The sequence below is a fragment of the Squalius cephalus genome (genome assembly GCF_949319135.1).
Source record: "Squalius cephalus genome assembly, chromosome: 2".
NCBI classification, from domain to species: domain Eukaryota; kingdom Metazoa; phylum Chordata; class Actinopteri; order Cypriniformes; family Leuciscidae; genus Squalius; species Squalius cephalus.
The window spans coordinates 10,402,333-10,414,619 of record NC_137123.1 but is presented as its reverse complement, the minus strand read 5'-3'; the positions used below and the strand labels follow the sequence as shown (position 1 = coordinate 10,414,619).

The window sequence follows — 12,287 nt, the reverse complement described above, 5'->3', positions numbered from 1 at the left end:
GACTAGTAGGCTATTTGTTCATTTAAGTCATTCGTGGACAAATCGCCCCTTTATATTAATTTAATTAGGCCTACTTATATAGCCTACAGGATAATAAGCGTTTAGCCGCACTCAAGCGCACGACCGCACGCATAAAGACTGCCACAAAGAACCGGTAAAAGTAATGATTATGAATGCGTCTAAATGTGTCTAAATACGCTGTGAATGTGAATGTGCATTATACGCTGAGTTTCGGTTCATTCATGAGACGAACTCCAGTTCACTCGCCGGCGCCTCCAAGTCGTGATTCTGCTATTTTTACTTTAAAATAATCCAGGCAATTGGTTCATGAAACATTGATTAAAATTAAGATATAATTAATACAAAACGAAATTAAATTTAAAGAAAGGCAGCTGTTCTGTTTGAGGTCTCTGTGAGAGTTGTAAAGCATGCCGCTTTGGAGCGCTCACGTCCGTAACCGAGAACTGACACAGGGCAATTCCACGCAAAACTGTCACATCCATAACGCCAACACAATGCCATGGTATTTAGTTGGCGTTATGGATGTGACAGTTTTGCGCGGAATTGCCCCACGTTGTTTTTTCCCTCATAAACGTGAACATGAAAAATAAAATAAAATAAAATGAATATTATAATGTTTTTTGTTATGTCAGACAATGATTACCAAATTTCTCTCTCATATTGCTCCTCATACCCACTGAAAACGGTCAAAAGAATCGAACCAAAAGTCAAATTAATATGGACGGAAGTTAAAAGTGGTGGGTACAGAATGACTCATGACGAAATCTGGTGGGTACGCGTCCCCCCGTCCCCCCCGAAATGCTTGGGTCCTTATATGCGCTTCGTGAGGCACACTAGCTGGCACACACACGCAAGGTCTCTCGCTCCCTCTCTCTGCTGTGCGCGCGCTCTTGCTCGCTCGTAGATTCCCGGAGATTTTAACTGATTCGCGGGTATCAGGGAGCCGCTATCGACATGCGGGAGACTCCCGGAACTTCTTTGTTATGACATTATATTACAGCACGATTATGCCAAAATGTCCGTTTTGTTAAGTATCCTCATATGAGCAGTCAAATAAAAAGACGCAGTTTTCTGCAGTTGGGTCGGTTCATGTTCACACCGTAAACGAACCGTACCAGAGTTCGTTTGGAACCGTACCGAGACCACCTCTTCAGCTGGGTCTCGGTTCGATTGTTTGGTCCGCACCCGAGTTCGATTGCTGTATTCACACCTGCCCAAAAGGTCCGCACCAAGGCGGGAAACGAACTAGAGTTCGATTCAATCGAACCAAACGAGGCAGGTGTGAATACACCTAGTTAAGCAAACTTATCTTGCATACTCTAATGTACTTAAGGTATCAAGAGTAAAAGTAAAGGAATTCTGGAGGAAAAAAACTTGTCAGGGTTTTTATGATGGTTCTGCTTTTATATTACTGCATATGTTGCATTTTACTTCTGAATATTTCCAAGGTTGATACATTTAAACTATATACTTTTGTGTAGTTTAATGTAAAACAATGCATCATATTGTAAAATAACATAATTTTGTAGAATTACTGTCCTGTGTGGGAAAATTACTTCGAGTATTAACGAAGTATGTAGTTCCTTACATACCACCACTGGTTATTTTTAAAATTAAAGTAACAAAATGTAGGCCTATTGTCACAATATTAACAAATTGTTGCTAACTACAGCTCGTCACATTTGGCGCATCTGAAGCGCTCTGACCGGTCTAGCCTACGGACGAGTGTTCTTGTCGCCTAGCAACAGTGACTGACAGCTGCCGAGGACGAGCGGGACTGCGGGAGTAACATTCACACTGGACTTTTTAAAGGCTATTCAACTGGGTTTTATATTCAAATAGGGTTGAAAACCTGTGTAAATATATTTACCATGGTCCATTTATGTGCATAATAAAAAGAATACATTAGCCTACAAAATCGCATCAAGGTAAGATATAAATTAACATTTGAATCTTCGGCTAAGCTGAAATTACATGACCTTAAACATCCTTTATACCATGTCCTCCAGTAAAATATAAAACATAAAAATGACAATAGCCAATTCTGGCTCTATAGCCGTTTACTCAATAATATCAAATGAATTAACAGGATGGCAGCATACTCTCGCACCGTTGCTTGGTGCTTGGAGCGGTAATCAGGAACATCAGGAACAGTCCGCGGCCTTCGAAGGATGCAGCCTTTACATTGGGACACAGCTTCTGTGACCATAGTATGAGCACACAGTGAGGGCGCTGTGAGGTTACACTTTTAGATCACTGTGAACTCAGATTGTGATCATATCATGAGGATCTTGGGAGCTCATGGTGAGATCACTGTGAGATCAAATTGTTGACTGGGATGTCTATGCTGTTTATGTTCACTGATCAATGTTTGTATGTGAATAAAAGCCTAAAATAAATCTGTTGAATGAATGAATGAATGAATGAATGAGGCATTTATATAGCACTTTCTTATGTCCTACTGTACACCCAAAGCGCTTTACAATCATATCAGGAAATCTCTCCTCAACCACCACCAGTGTGCAGCGTCCATTTGGATGATGCGACGACAGCCACAGTACAACGGCGCCAGATTATAATCCATAATATATAATATGGATTAGCTTTAAGATCTCTTTATTAACTTTTTGGAAGTGTCAGTTTCAGTTTCAATTGTATATACAGTATGTCAATGGAGGGACAGAAATCTCTCAGATTTCATTAAAAAGGTATTTATTGGTGTTTCAAAGATCAACAAAAGTCTTCAAGTTTGGAACAATATGAGGATGAGTTTTTAATGACAGAAATGTCCTTTTTGGATACACTAACCATTTAACAGCATAAGGTTAATAATCAAGTTTATTGAAGCACTGGCCCTAGTTATAAAAACATGAAGAGGAAACTCATTCCAATACTGATAAGAAGTATATTTCTGGTTTCATAGCTTTAGCCTAAAAACTGATGACCAAAAAACTGGGGAGGAAAAAAAAACATAAAATAGACAAGAAAATCTATATTAATGCAAGATTACACTCTCCCCCCCCAAAAAAAAAAAAATTAACAATATATACACATATATACATGATCCCTGTCAATCAAGTGTGGCTCCGCCCACAGCGCTCAGAATTGGTTAATTTGTGCTCCGCCTCTCACTGCAGAATCTTCTTGTTGATCTGAAAAAAACAATAAGATGAAGAAAGACTGACTGAAGTTCAACAACATTGATTGTATACAATCAATGTTGTTGATATGTGCAGTATACTGCACATATCAGAAGATTATTATGAGGAAGCTAAATGCCCCAATTTCCAGCTTTATTTGCAAATTACAATTCCTGTTCGTCGTGCACAACAAAATCCCCAGTGTTACATTACACCTCAGTGTACATATGTGTCCACACTACAGAGTGTTAGGTTCTGCTAGATGTCAACAGAAGCTCTTATTGAAAATTAACAGAGCTTTAGATGTTGATGTTAATGATGAAAATAATAGTTTTGTTTAGTCACAATTATGGTGATCAGTGTTTGCTTTAGTTTGGCTCTAGATCAGTGGTTCTCAAACCAGTCCTGGAGGACATGGGTTAATGAGCTGATGAGTTGAATCAGGTGTGTTTGATTAGGGAGACAACGAAAACCTGCAGTGTTAGTGGTCCTCCAGGACAGGTTTGAGAACCACTGCTCTAGATATATATATATATATATATATATATATATATATATATATATATATATATATGTATATGTATAATAAACCTCAGTTAATTCTCAATAAGAGCTTGTGTAGACGTCTCACAGAAATCAAGTCAATCTGGTTAGTAATAAGTGAGGCTGGTAATGCTGTTTGTGGAGTTGTTTAATCCTCCTCTGCTGAGATCTTCAAAGATTAAGGGTACATTTACACGACAACGATGCTTAAAATAGAAAAGTTTTCTGCGTAGACGACATCATTGTCAAAACAATCCTCATTCACACAGATCCACAAAAAAAGATAATAAACACACAATAAACACTGTATTCTGCTGCCAGGCCAGTATGGCGATGAAACGCTATAGACTGAACACGTAATACACATGTGCATGACAGCATCGTCTTCAGAGATTCTGCTTATTAACATCAGGTATCTTCAACAATGGCCAATCATCACTTAATTAAACACTTAATTATCTCATTAACTTCAACACTGCTTCAGTCTAAGGCCTAGTCCACACGGACACGGGTATTTTTATAACCGGAGTTTTTCCTCCTGCGTTTTAAAAAAAAATCCCGTCCACACATGCTCGGTTTAAAAGAAATCTCTGCCTACATGAAAACGCAAAAACACGCTATCCCGCGCTGTCAAGAGCATGCCACACCAGCAGGCGGCGATATAACCCTAATCGTAATGTCACGTTGGCCAATCAGAAGCCTGAATCAGAAGCAAAAACCCAGGTTTTACTGTCTACACGACAACACTGCAACTGGCGTTTCTGAAAATCTTCACCCTGGCAGGGGTTTTCAAAAATGTTCGGTTTCAGTGACCTGATACTGCGTTTCCGTGTGGACGAACGGCCGAACCGCGTAAAAAAAGTCACGGTTATAAAAATACCTGTGTCCGTGTGGACAAGGCCTTAATTTTAACACCCTGTAGTTGGACACATGTCCACTGAGGATTGTTAATTTAACACTGGGGATTTTGCTGTGTGAAAACCCGACCTATTATAAATCTAAATATACTCGATTTAATTAAATTAATTGAAAAGTGTAGTATCCAAGTAGTAATAGAAGATGTTGCACACAATAGTTGTAGTTGTTCCGTGCTGCAGATGTGATCATCTGTGATGGAGTATCTGACTTTTGCTGTGTTCCAGTCCACTTTTAGACACGCACTTGCGAACTTCCCTAAGCACTTCCCCTCGGGGGAATCCCCGCCGCCATTTTGAAGTGTGTTCCACTTCGTGAAGTGGACGAGGGAAGTTTATATGGACAGACCCTCATTCCCTCGATTTTGACAGAGGGAGCGAGTCTACTTCATATGTACACTTCAGGCACCTATATGTCCCACAATGCAGTACGATTGTGACGTCACCACAAATCTCGTCTAATCACCACCACAACAAACAACTCTATGATATATTAATTATGTATATATATTTTTTTTTATTTAAAACATCCCACACACACACATATATACATTTGGATGCTGCATTAAACAAATTCTTAAAGGGAAAAAAAATGTTAATAATAAATCAACTCTATAGCTGATTCCAAGTGATCAAGGGCTTAGGACGTTTCAATACAGCCCGCCGCAGTTTCCGCCAGTAGTGGGCACTCGTGCATCATACACAGCAAAAACTCCAGTGTTAAAATATGAGTGTTAAATTAACACTCAAGAGTGTTAAAGTTAATGAGATAATTAAGTGATTAATTGAGTGATGATTGAGCATTATTGAAGACACCTGATGTTAACAAGCAGAATCACTGAATGAGAAAATCACAAATTGTAAGCCACCGTTATGGTGATCATTGTTTGCGTTAGTTGGGCTCTTGACCCTATGTTTACATTAGATTTTGTTTGGCTGCTGTATCTGAGTTATAACTACCATATGAACAAAGAAAAAAAGTGATCTGATGGTGTTGGTTATATTTTGACTATCATCATTTGAACTTGATCACTGAACTCATTAAGACCCTTATTTCTGACGTAGATTTATGTTGTTGATCACAGAATAACTGTGATTCTGCATAAATATCCAGAAATTTAGATAAAATACAAAGGATTTCTTAAAAGTTGTTTAAAAAAAAAAAAAACTTTCTTTTAGGCACACACAGACGTCAAGATTCAGTCTATGCGTCTCAACAATGGTGACGAGCAGAATATTCAATTAGGAAAAGTAAATTACATAGACAATTCAGATCATAATTTATTCATACCGCAATGCATGATGGGAGCCATTAATGAGTTGTGATTGGTGGCAGCCACTGCAACATGCTTTATTATTGTCACCATTGTTGAGATTCACAGGCTGATTATTGATGTCTGTGTTTCTAAATACATTCATTTGAAAGTCTTTTGATCAGAACAATGTTTATTAAATATTTTGGATTATATGAAGAATACTGAAAATCATATGCTGTAGAATCAGAGCTGCTGTAATTAACAAGTTAAACCAAACTATCTCAATAAGTTTCGTTTTTCGGATCACAACATGATTATGTCAAAACATAACCAACACCTTCAGATCACATTTTTTTGATGATCTGACTGTTATAAATCAATAGCACACAAGCAAAATCTAAAGTAAACATATAAGGATCAAGAGCCCAACTAAAGCAAACACCGATCACCATAATGGTAACTTACAATTTGTGATTTTCTCCTTCAGTGATTCTGCTTGTTAACATCAGGTGTCTTCAATAATGCTCAGTCATCACTCAATTAATCACTTAATTATCTCATTAACTTTAACACTCTTGAGTGTTAATTTAACACTCATATTTTAACACTTTACACTCTTGAGTCTGGACTCATATACACTCCCAGGAGTGTTAATTTAACACTGGAGTTTTTGCTGTGTAAGCAATGACGTACATCTGAGTGAACAAGATGGAGGGAAGTTAGCGAGTGAAGGGCATAAAAATTTTGGACTGGAACGCAGCCCCAGACATCTCACTTACTTTGTGTTGTACAGGTCAGAGGTCATGGACTTGAGCTCAAGAGCTGTGTCTTCATGGTAATAAGTGAGCTATAGGGACAGAGACAGAATGACTTACATAAAAAATAGGAGGAGGTTAAGCAAAATGTATAGCATTATATATGTATACAACGGTACTTTCTGGTTCTCGAATTTCTTTGGCTGAGAGCCTTTTCAAGCCATACGCTATTTGCGCAGTGACATCACTCTTAACCGCTTCACCGTTTGTATCACTCCGCTCGCGGTGACTGTCATGGCGGTCGATTAAATCCAACATATTTTTAATAAATAGTACTGTAGTTGTGTCAGGAAATTAAGTTTTAAGAGGTGTTTTTTTGTGTTTTATAATGGCTATTGTTGTTAATTAAAAAATTGTTGTTCAATAAATATTATTCTATACAAACAATATAATATGTATAATATTATGGACATCGACCTGAAGAATGAATGCTATATTAGATGCAGGTAATACACTCGTTTAGTCGATCTCTCTAATATACAAAAAGCATCAACGAAGCGACTCAACGTTCCTTCGTTAGTTCTAAAGTGATGTTTTAGAATTAGTAACGGAGGCTTGGAGTCAACTGTCAAACTGTCAACTTGAGATTTGAATCTGTGGCAGAAGGAAGTAGTTCTGCAGAAAAGAGGGTTTTAAAGCTACACGGTGTAATTTTTTAAGTTGATTCTTAGCAAAAACACTTTGTTCTTTCAAAAGGATATGTGCTCATTCATGTGTAATTACTTCCACCAACTAATCAAGTATTCTCGTAAGCATAGAATCTGTCATTCAGAATACATACGAGCGAGTCACTCGAATGATGGCAGCCGTGTTGCGCGTCCATTTTAAAAATACATTAGCCAAAGAGGGACATACCTGGAAATTCAAGCTTCGCCTTTCACGCTTTTACTCAGTGGCACTGTGACGAATGCGAGGGGGAGATACTCATAATACGGCCACTGTAGGAGTTAAAACGCCCTTGGAATTGGGAGGGGCTAGAAAGTAATATTCAGTTGGTAGTCATATACAATGTCACCGCTAGATGGGAGCAAATCTCACACACAGTGTAGCTTAAAACAGTGGTTCTCAATCCTGGTCCTGGGGACCCACAACTCTGCACATTTTATATGTCTCCTTTATCTGACACTCCCAGTTCAGTTCATAGAGCTCTTTCCTAACGAGATGATGATCTGAATCAGGTGTGTTAAATGAGGGAGACATACAAACTGTGCAGAGCTGTGGGTCCCCAGGACCAGGATTGAGAACCAGTGGCTTAAAAGACACTTCGTTGTAGATTCTTATTTATTTACTCACGTATGCCATTGAACTGTTGTAGAAACGCAAGATCACAATCACTAGCCGTGCGATTTGGTTGTATATCCGCACGCTGTGATTATCTAGGGCCGAATCACAGCCGTGCTGATTTACAGCAATATTGCACTACTACTTGTGTGATATTGCTCATATATATATTTAGAATCGACTCATTTGTTTCTGAATCAGACCCTGCGGCTCCTGCTGTATGTTTGTTCCTATGCAGATCATGAAGACACATGATTATACAGATAACAGCTGAGCGATTTATGTTCTGCTTCAGGAAAGTCATGTTGTGTTTGGATCAATTACCGGTTCCTCAGTGAGATCTTGAGATTTAACACTCCTTCGTTTCTTTCTGTAATAATGACAGAAATTAACAACATATGGATGACTATATTTGAAATTATCAAAGTTGTTTGTGGATCTCACATTATAAACAGGATGACGATGATAATGATGATGACGAGGATGAATATTGCTCCACATTCCACTGTGATCCCAAATACTTCATGCCAACTGGATCTAGGATGCACTGAAAGAGTGAAACATTATCAGCTAAGATTAACAGTCCAGACTGAAGAAAGACATACAGGTTTGCTCTTACGAAAGCTTCACCTGTGACCGTTACAGCGTCTGATATCTGAGATCCATGTTGATTGTGAGCCTGACAGTAGAAGCGTCCACTCTGTAGTGCACTGAAACTCTGTCCAGATCCAACAGCTGAGGTTTCATTCTCCTTAAACCAGCTGAAGTTCAGAGCAGGAGGGTTTGAGTCACTGATGCAGTTCAGAGTCACTGAATCTCCCTCCACTATTACACCAGATCCACTCATCAACACTGAGACATTCCTGGGTGGGTCTAATAACAATCACCGAACTTATTATTATAAGGAATCATAAAACATTTTGTGCAAATAATTATTGATGAAAATCATTATAAGCATGCTGGAATGTTCAACAGCATCTTGTGTTTTATTGTAAACTCACACATGATGTTTAAAGTCACAGCATCAGAGTATTTCTCTCCATGTTCATTGATGGACTTGCACTTGTATTCTCCACTATCACCAGAGCTGGTCTTTGAGATGTTGTAGATTCTTCCTGATCCTACAATCGTTCCTCCTTTAAACCAGCTGTAGTTCAGAGCAGGAGGGTTTGAGTCACTGATGCAATTCAGAGTCACTGAATCTCCCTCCACTATTACTTCAGATGGACTGATGGATACCGAGACGTTCCTTGGTGAGTCTGAAAAGAACAGAAGAAAACTCTATACTCATGCCATTTGTTATGCCAGTTCTGCCATAAATTAATACATTGTTACCTCCATAATTTGCACACAGCAAAATCCCCAGAGTAAAATTTACTCTGCCCAGAATACATATGTTCCCACTCTAAAGAGTGTTAAAGTAACACTGAATAATGGAATACATTTACATGACACGGTTACACGATTTGCTTAAAACAGAGACATTTCTTCCAGACGACACCATTGTCAAAACGATCCCCATTCACACAGATCTGCAAAAACGACAAAAAAAGCTGTATTCTGCTGCCAGGCCGTTAGATGGCGATGAAACACTATAGACTGAAAACGTTATACGCATGTGCATGACATCATCATCTTCAGAGATTTGCTTTTTTGTTCTTTACACAGAGACCCTTTTCAAAAACGTGCACTTTGAAACCTGTTTTCAAAATTTTGCGCTTTCAGACACCCAAAACGCTGTTGTCGTGAAAATGAATGGCAAAAAAAGTTGAGAATGGTGTCATGTTAAAAGGCCCCTAAGAGTTAAAGTTAATGAGACAATTAAGGGATTAATTAAGTGATGATTGAGCATTAGTGATGAACACCTGCTGTTAACAAGCAGAATCAGTGAAGGAAAGAGAAACACAAGAACTACAACTGACTTCAGACACAGCCTAAGATGAAATCAACTGAAGAGAAAATAAGGCATTAAATCTATGAAGATCTCAGCAGAGGAGGATTAAACAACTCCACAAACAGCATTACCAGCTTCACTTATTACTAACCAGACTGACTTTATTTCTGTCAGACGTCTACAGAAGTTTACACTTGGCATGGACATGCGATCACCGAGATCCGATCAAGCAGATTGGATCATAAGCCAATCACAGGGTTCCTGCAGGTTTCAGTTAGTCAAATTTAAGACCTTTTTAAGACATTTTAAGACCATAAAGATTGAAATTTAAGACCTACACGACGCATTGCCAAAAAATATTAAAATCAAATAATTCATTTTTATTTCAATGAATTCAGTAACATTAACTTAATTTACAGATAAAGCAATCACATTAGTAACCTTCCAGACCCAACAATGCGTGTCAGAGAAAAGAACAGAATCAGATATAATTTTTTTTATAGAAAATTGTACTTTGCATATTATAGGCCTACTGTAAAAAACACATAATTAGTTGATTTTAGTTGATCATAGTTGATCATAACTAGAGATGAAATGGCATGAACATTTCATTTAATTATTATAGTGCCAAAAATTATCACTTATCACAGAATCCTGTTCAAAAAGTACTAATACTACACAATGAAATCAATTCACCAAGTTTTATGTCAAAAAACAGCAAATAACAAATAAAATTAGCATCAATACGCACTAACATAAACATTAAAATAATATGATTAAAAATGATAGCCAGATTTTAAAAGTGTCTTGCAACATGTTATATGCTAACATGTACAAGTTCAAATAAAGTTGACAAAAAAGGTTTTTATAAAAAGATAAACCTCACATATTTCAGACTTTAATTTATCTTTTTTGATTCATTCTTTTTATAAAAAATGATTTAGTGACATTTACAATACACTTTAGCTTATCTATTATTAATAGTAAAATTCGGTCCGATTTTCCTGTGGCGTCTGTCGTTGCTATGCAAATCCACAATGACAAAAGTTTTAGTGGCTAATGGATTTCCACTGCCGAAAAAAACTTGCTGTAGCTCTGTTACAAGATTTATTTACGGAGTAGAGAAAAACACCCGTAGTGTTTGGGTGCACCCGCATCCTTAATGTCTTTTTTCATGTTGCTGCGCCTGGAAAAAAAACGAGCGCGTCGCTTCAATTATAGTGCGCTCACCGCGCGCCTACATTTGAATGAACTTGAGCGCGAAAAAGACGCGATATGTGAACTGCCTCTTGGTGAGCGACTTCGATACTTTTTTGCTACTTTGTAATAACTTAATGCGGCCAGCGTTTCTGGAAATGAACGAGGGTAAAATATTTTTTAAGACCTGACTAAATGAAATTTAAGACCACGGATGAAAATGTGGCTGTTTTTAAGACGTTTTAAGGCCTTAAATTTAAAGTTCAGAATTTAAGACATTTTAAGACTTTTTAAGACCCCGCGGGAACCCTGCAATCAGGACACGGTGTATTTACACCTGTCCACATAAAGTGGCATCTGTATCTGGATAACGGATCGGATCTTGCATTCCCGTGAAAAAAAAAAAAAAAAAAAAAAAAAAAAAAGTATGGCTTCGGTACAAAGTCGACCTGAAGTGGTGGGTTCTCTTATAAAATCAGTTTTCAGTTGGGGTACATTTTACAAATCTCGCAAGTTGAGGAGGATGAAAAGGCTGCAAGTACTAATAAAGTGGATAGATGCCGTAATGGAAACGGTAAAGAGAAACGTATCCAAGAACGTTGCCAGCTGTGGTGGGGAAAATGCGTGTTCTTTACAGAAAATTAATGGTTCTGCAACTTTAGGCTGCGAAAGCAAACATTTCAGTATATTTGCGATGTACTTCGCACTCGACTATATCGCGAAACCACACAGCTACATGCAGCAATTCCTGGAGAGAGAAGGGGGAATAATGACAGTGGGCGGGGTTTTGTGTGACGTCCACCAGTGAATGCACACACAATGGCTGGATTGCGTTTACATTACACTGAGATCCAATCACAATCCTCGACTACCTGCAAACCTGGACAAGCTGATCAGATAACATTCCGATCAGAAGTGTGTTTACACTTGTCTTTTCAATGTGTATGTTAATTTAACTCTGGATATTTTGTTGTGTAAATGTACATTTCTGAAATGCATTTCTTGGACACAGTCAACTCTGATAACAGATCACTCTAACTTGTAATGTAGACACATGCATTTTCTGTAAAGCTGCATTTGAAATCTGTTATACAAATAAATGTGAATTAAATTGAATTAATTTGTTGATCACAGTTCCCACATAGCAACATTGTGTCGGCCCAGATCCGGCCCACATCTGGCACACGTGGAAAGATGATCTGGCCCACATGCAGCGTGGATCTACG

The 12,287-nt window shown here is 38.1% G+C and overlaps 1 protein-coding gene across 9 annotated transcripts in view; it reads right to left on the bottom strand.

The window, feature by feature from the left end:
• Positions 1-2,717: 2,717 nt before the first annotated feature.
• LOC307152024 (hemicentin-1-like) overlaps positions 2,718-12,287 on the bottom strand; it is a 258,180-nt gene continuing 248,610 nt past the window's right edge. For all 9 annotated transcript variants that reach the window (XM_079860382.1, XM_079860387.1, XM_079860385.1 and 6 more), the window contains 6 exons: positions 8,972-9,229; positions 8,601-8,843; positions 8,415-8,517; positions 8,295-8,340; positions 6,654-6,721; positions 2,718-3,173 (listed from right to left, as the gene is read on the bottom strand). In XM_079860382.1, coding sequence (XP_079716508.1) covers positions 3,131-3,173; positions 6,654-6,721; positions 8,295-8,340; positions 8,415-8,517; positions 8,601-8,843; positions 8,972-9,229 — 761 coding nt within the window. In that variant the 3' untranslated portion in view covers positions 2,718-3,130. The remainder of the gene's footprint in view (positions 3,174-6,653; positions 6,722-8,294; positions 8,341-8,414; positions 8,518-8,600; positions 8,844-8,971; positions 9,230-12,287) is intronic.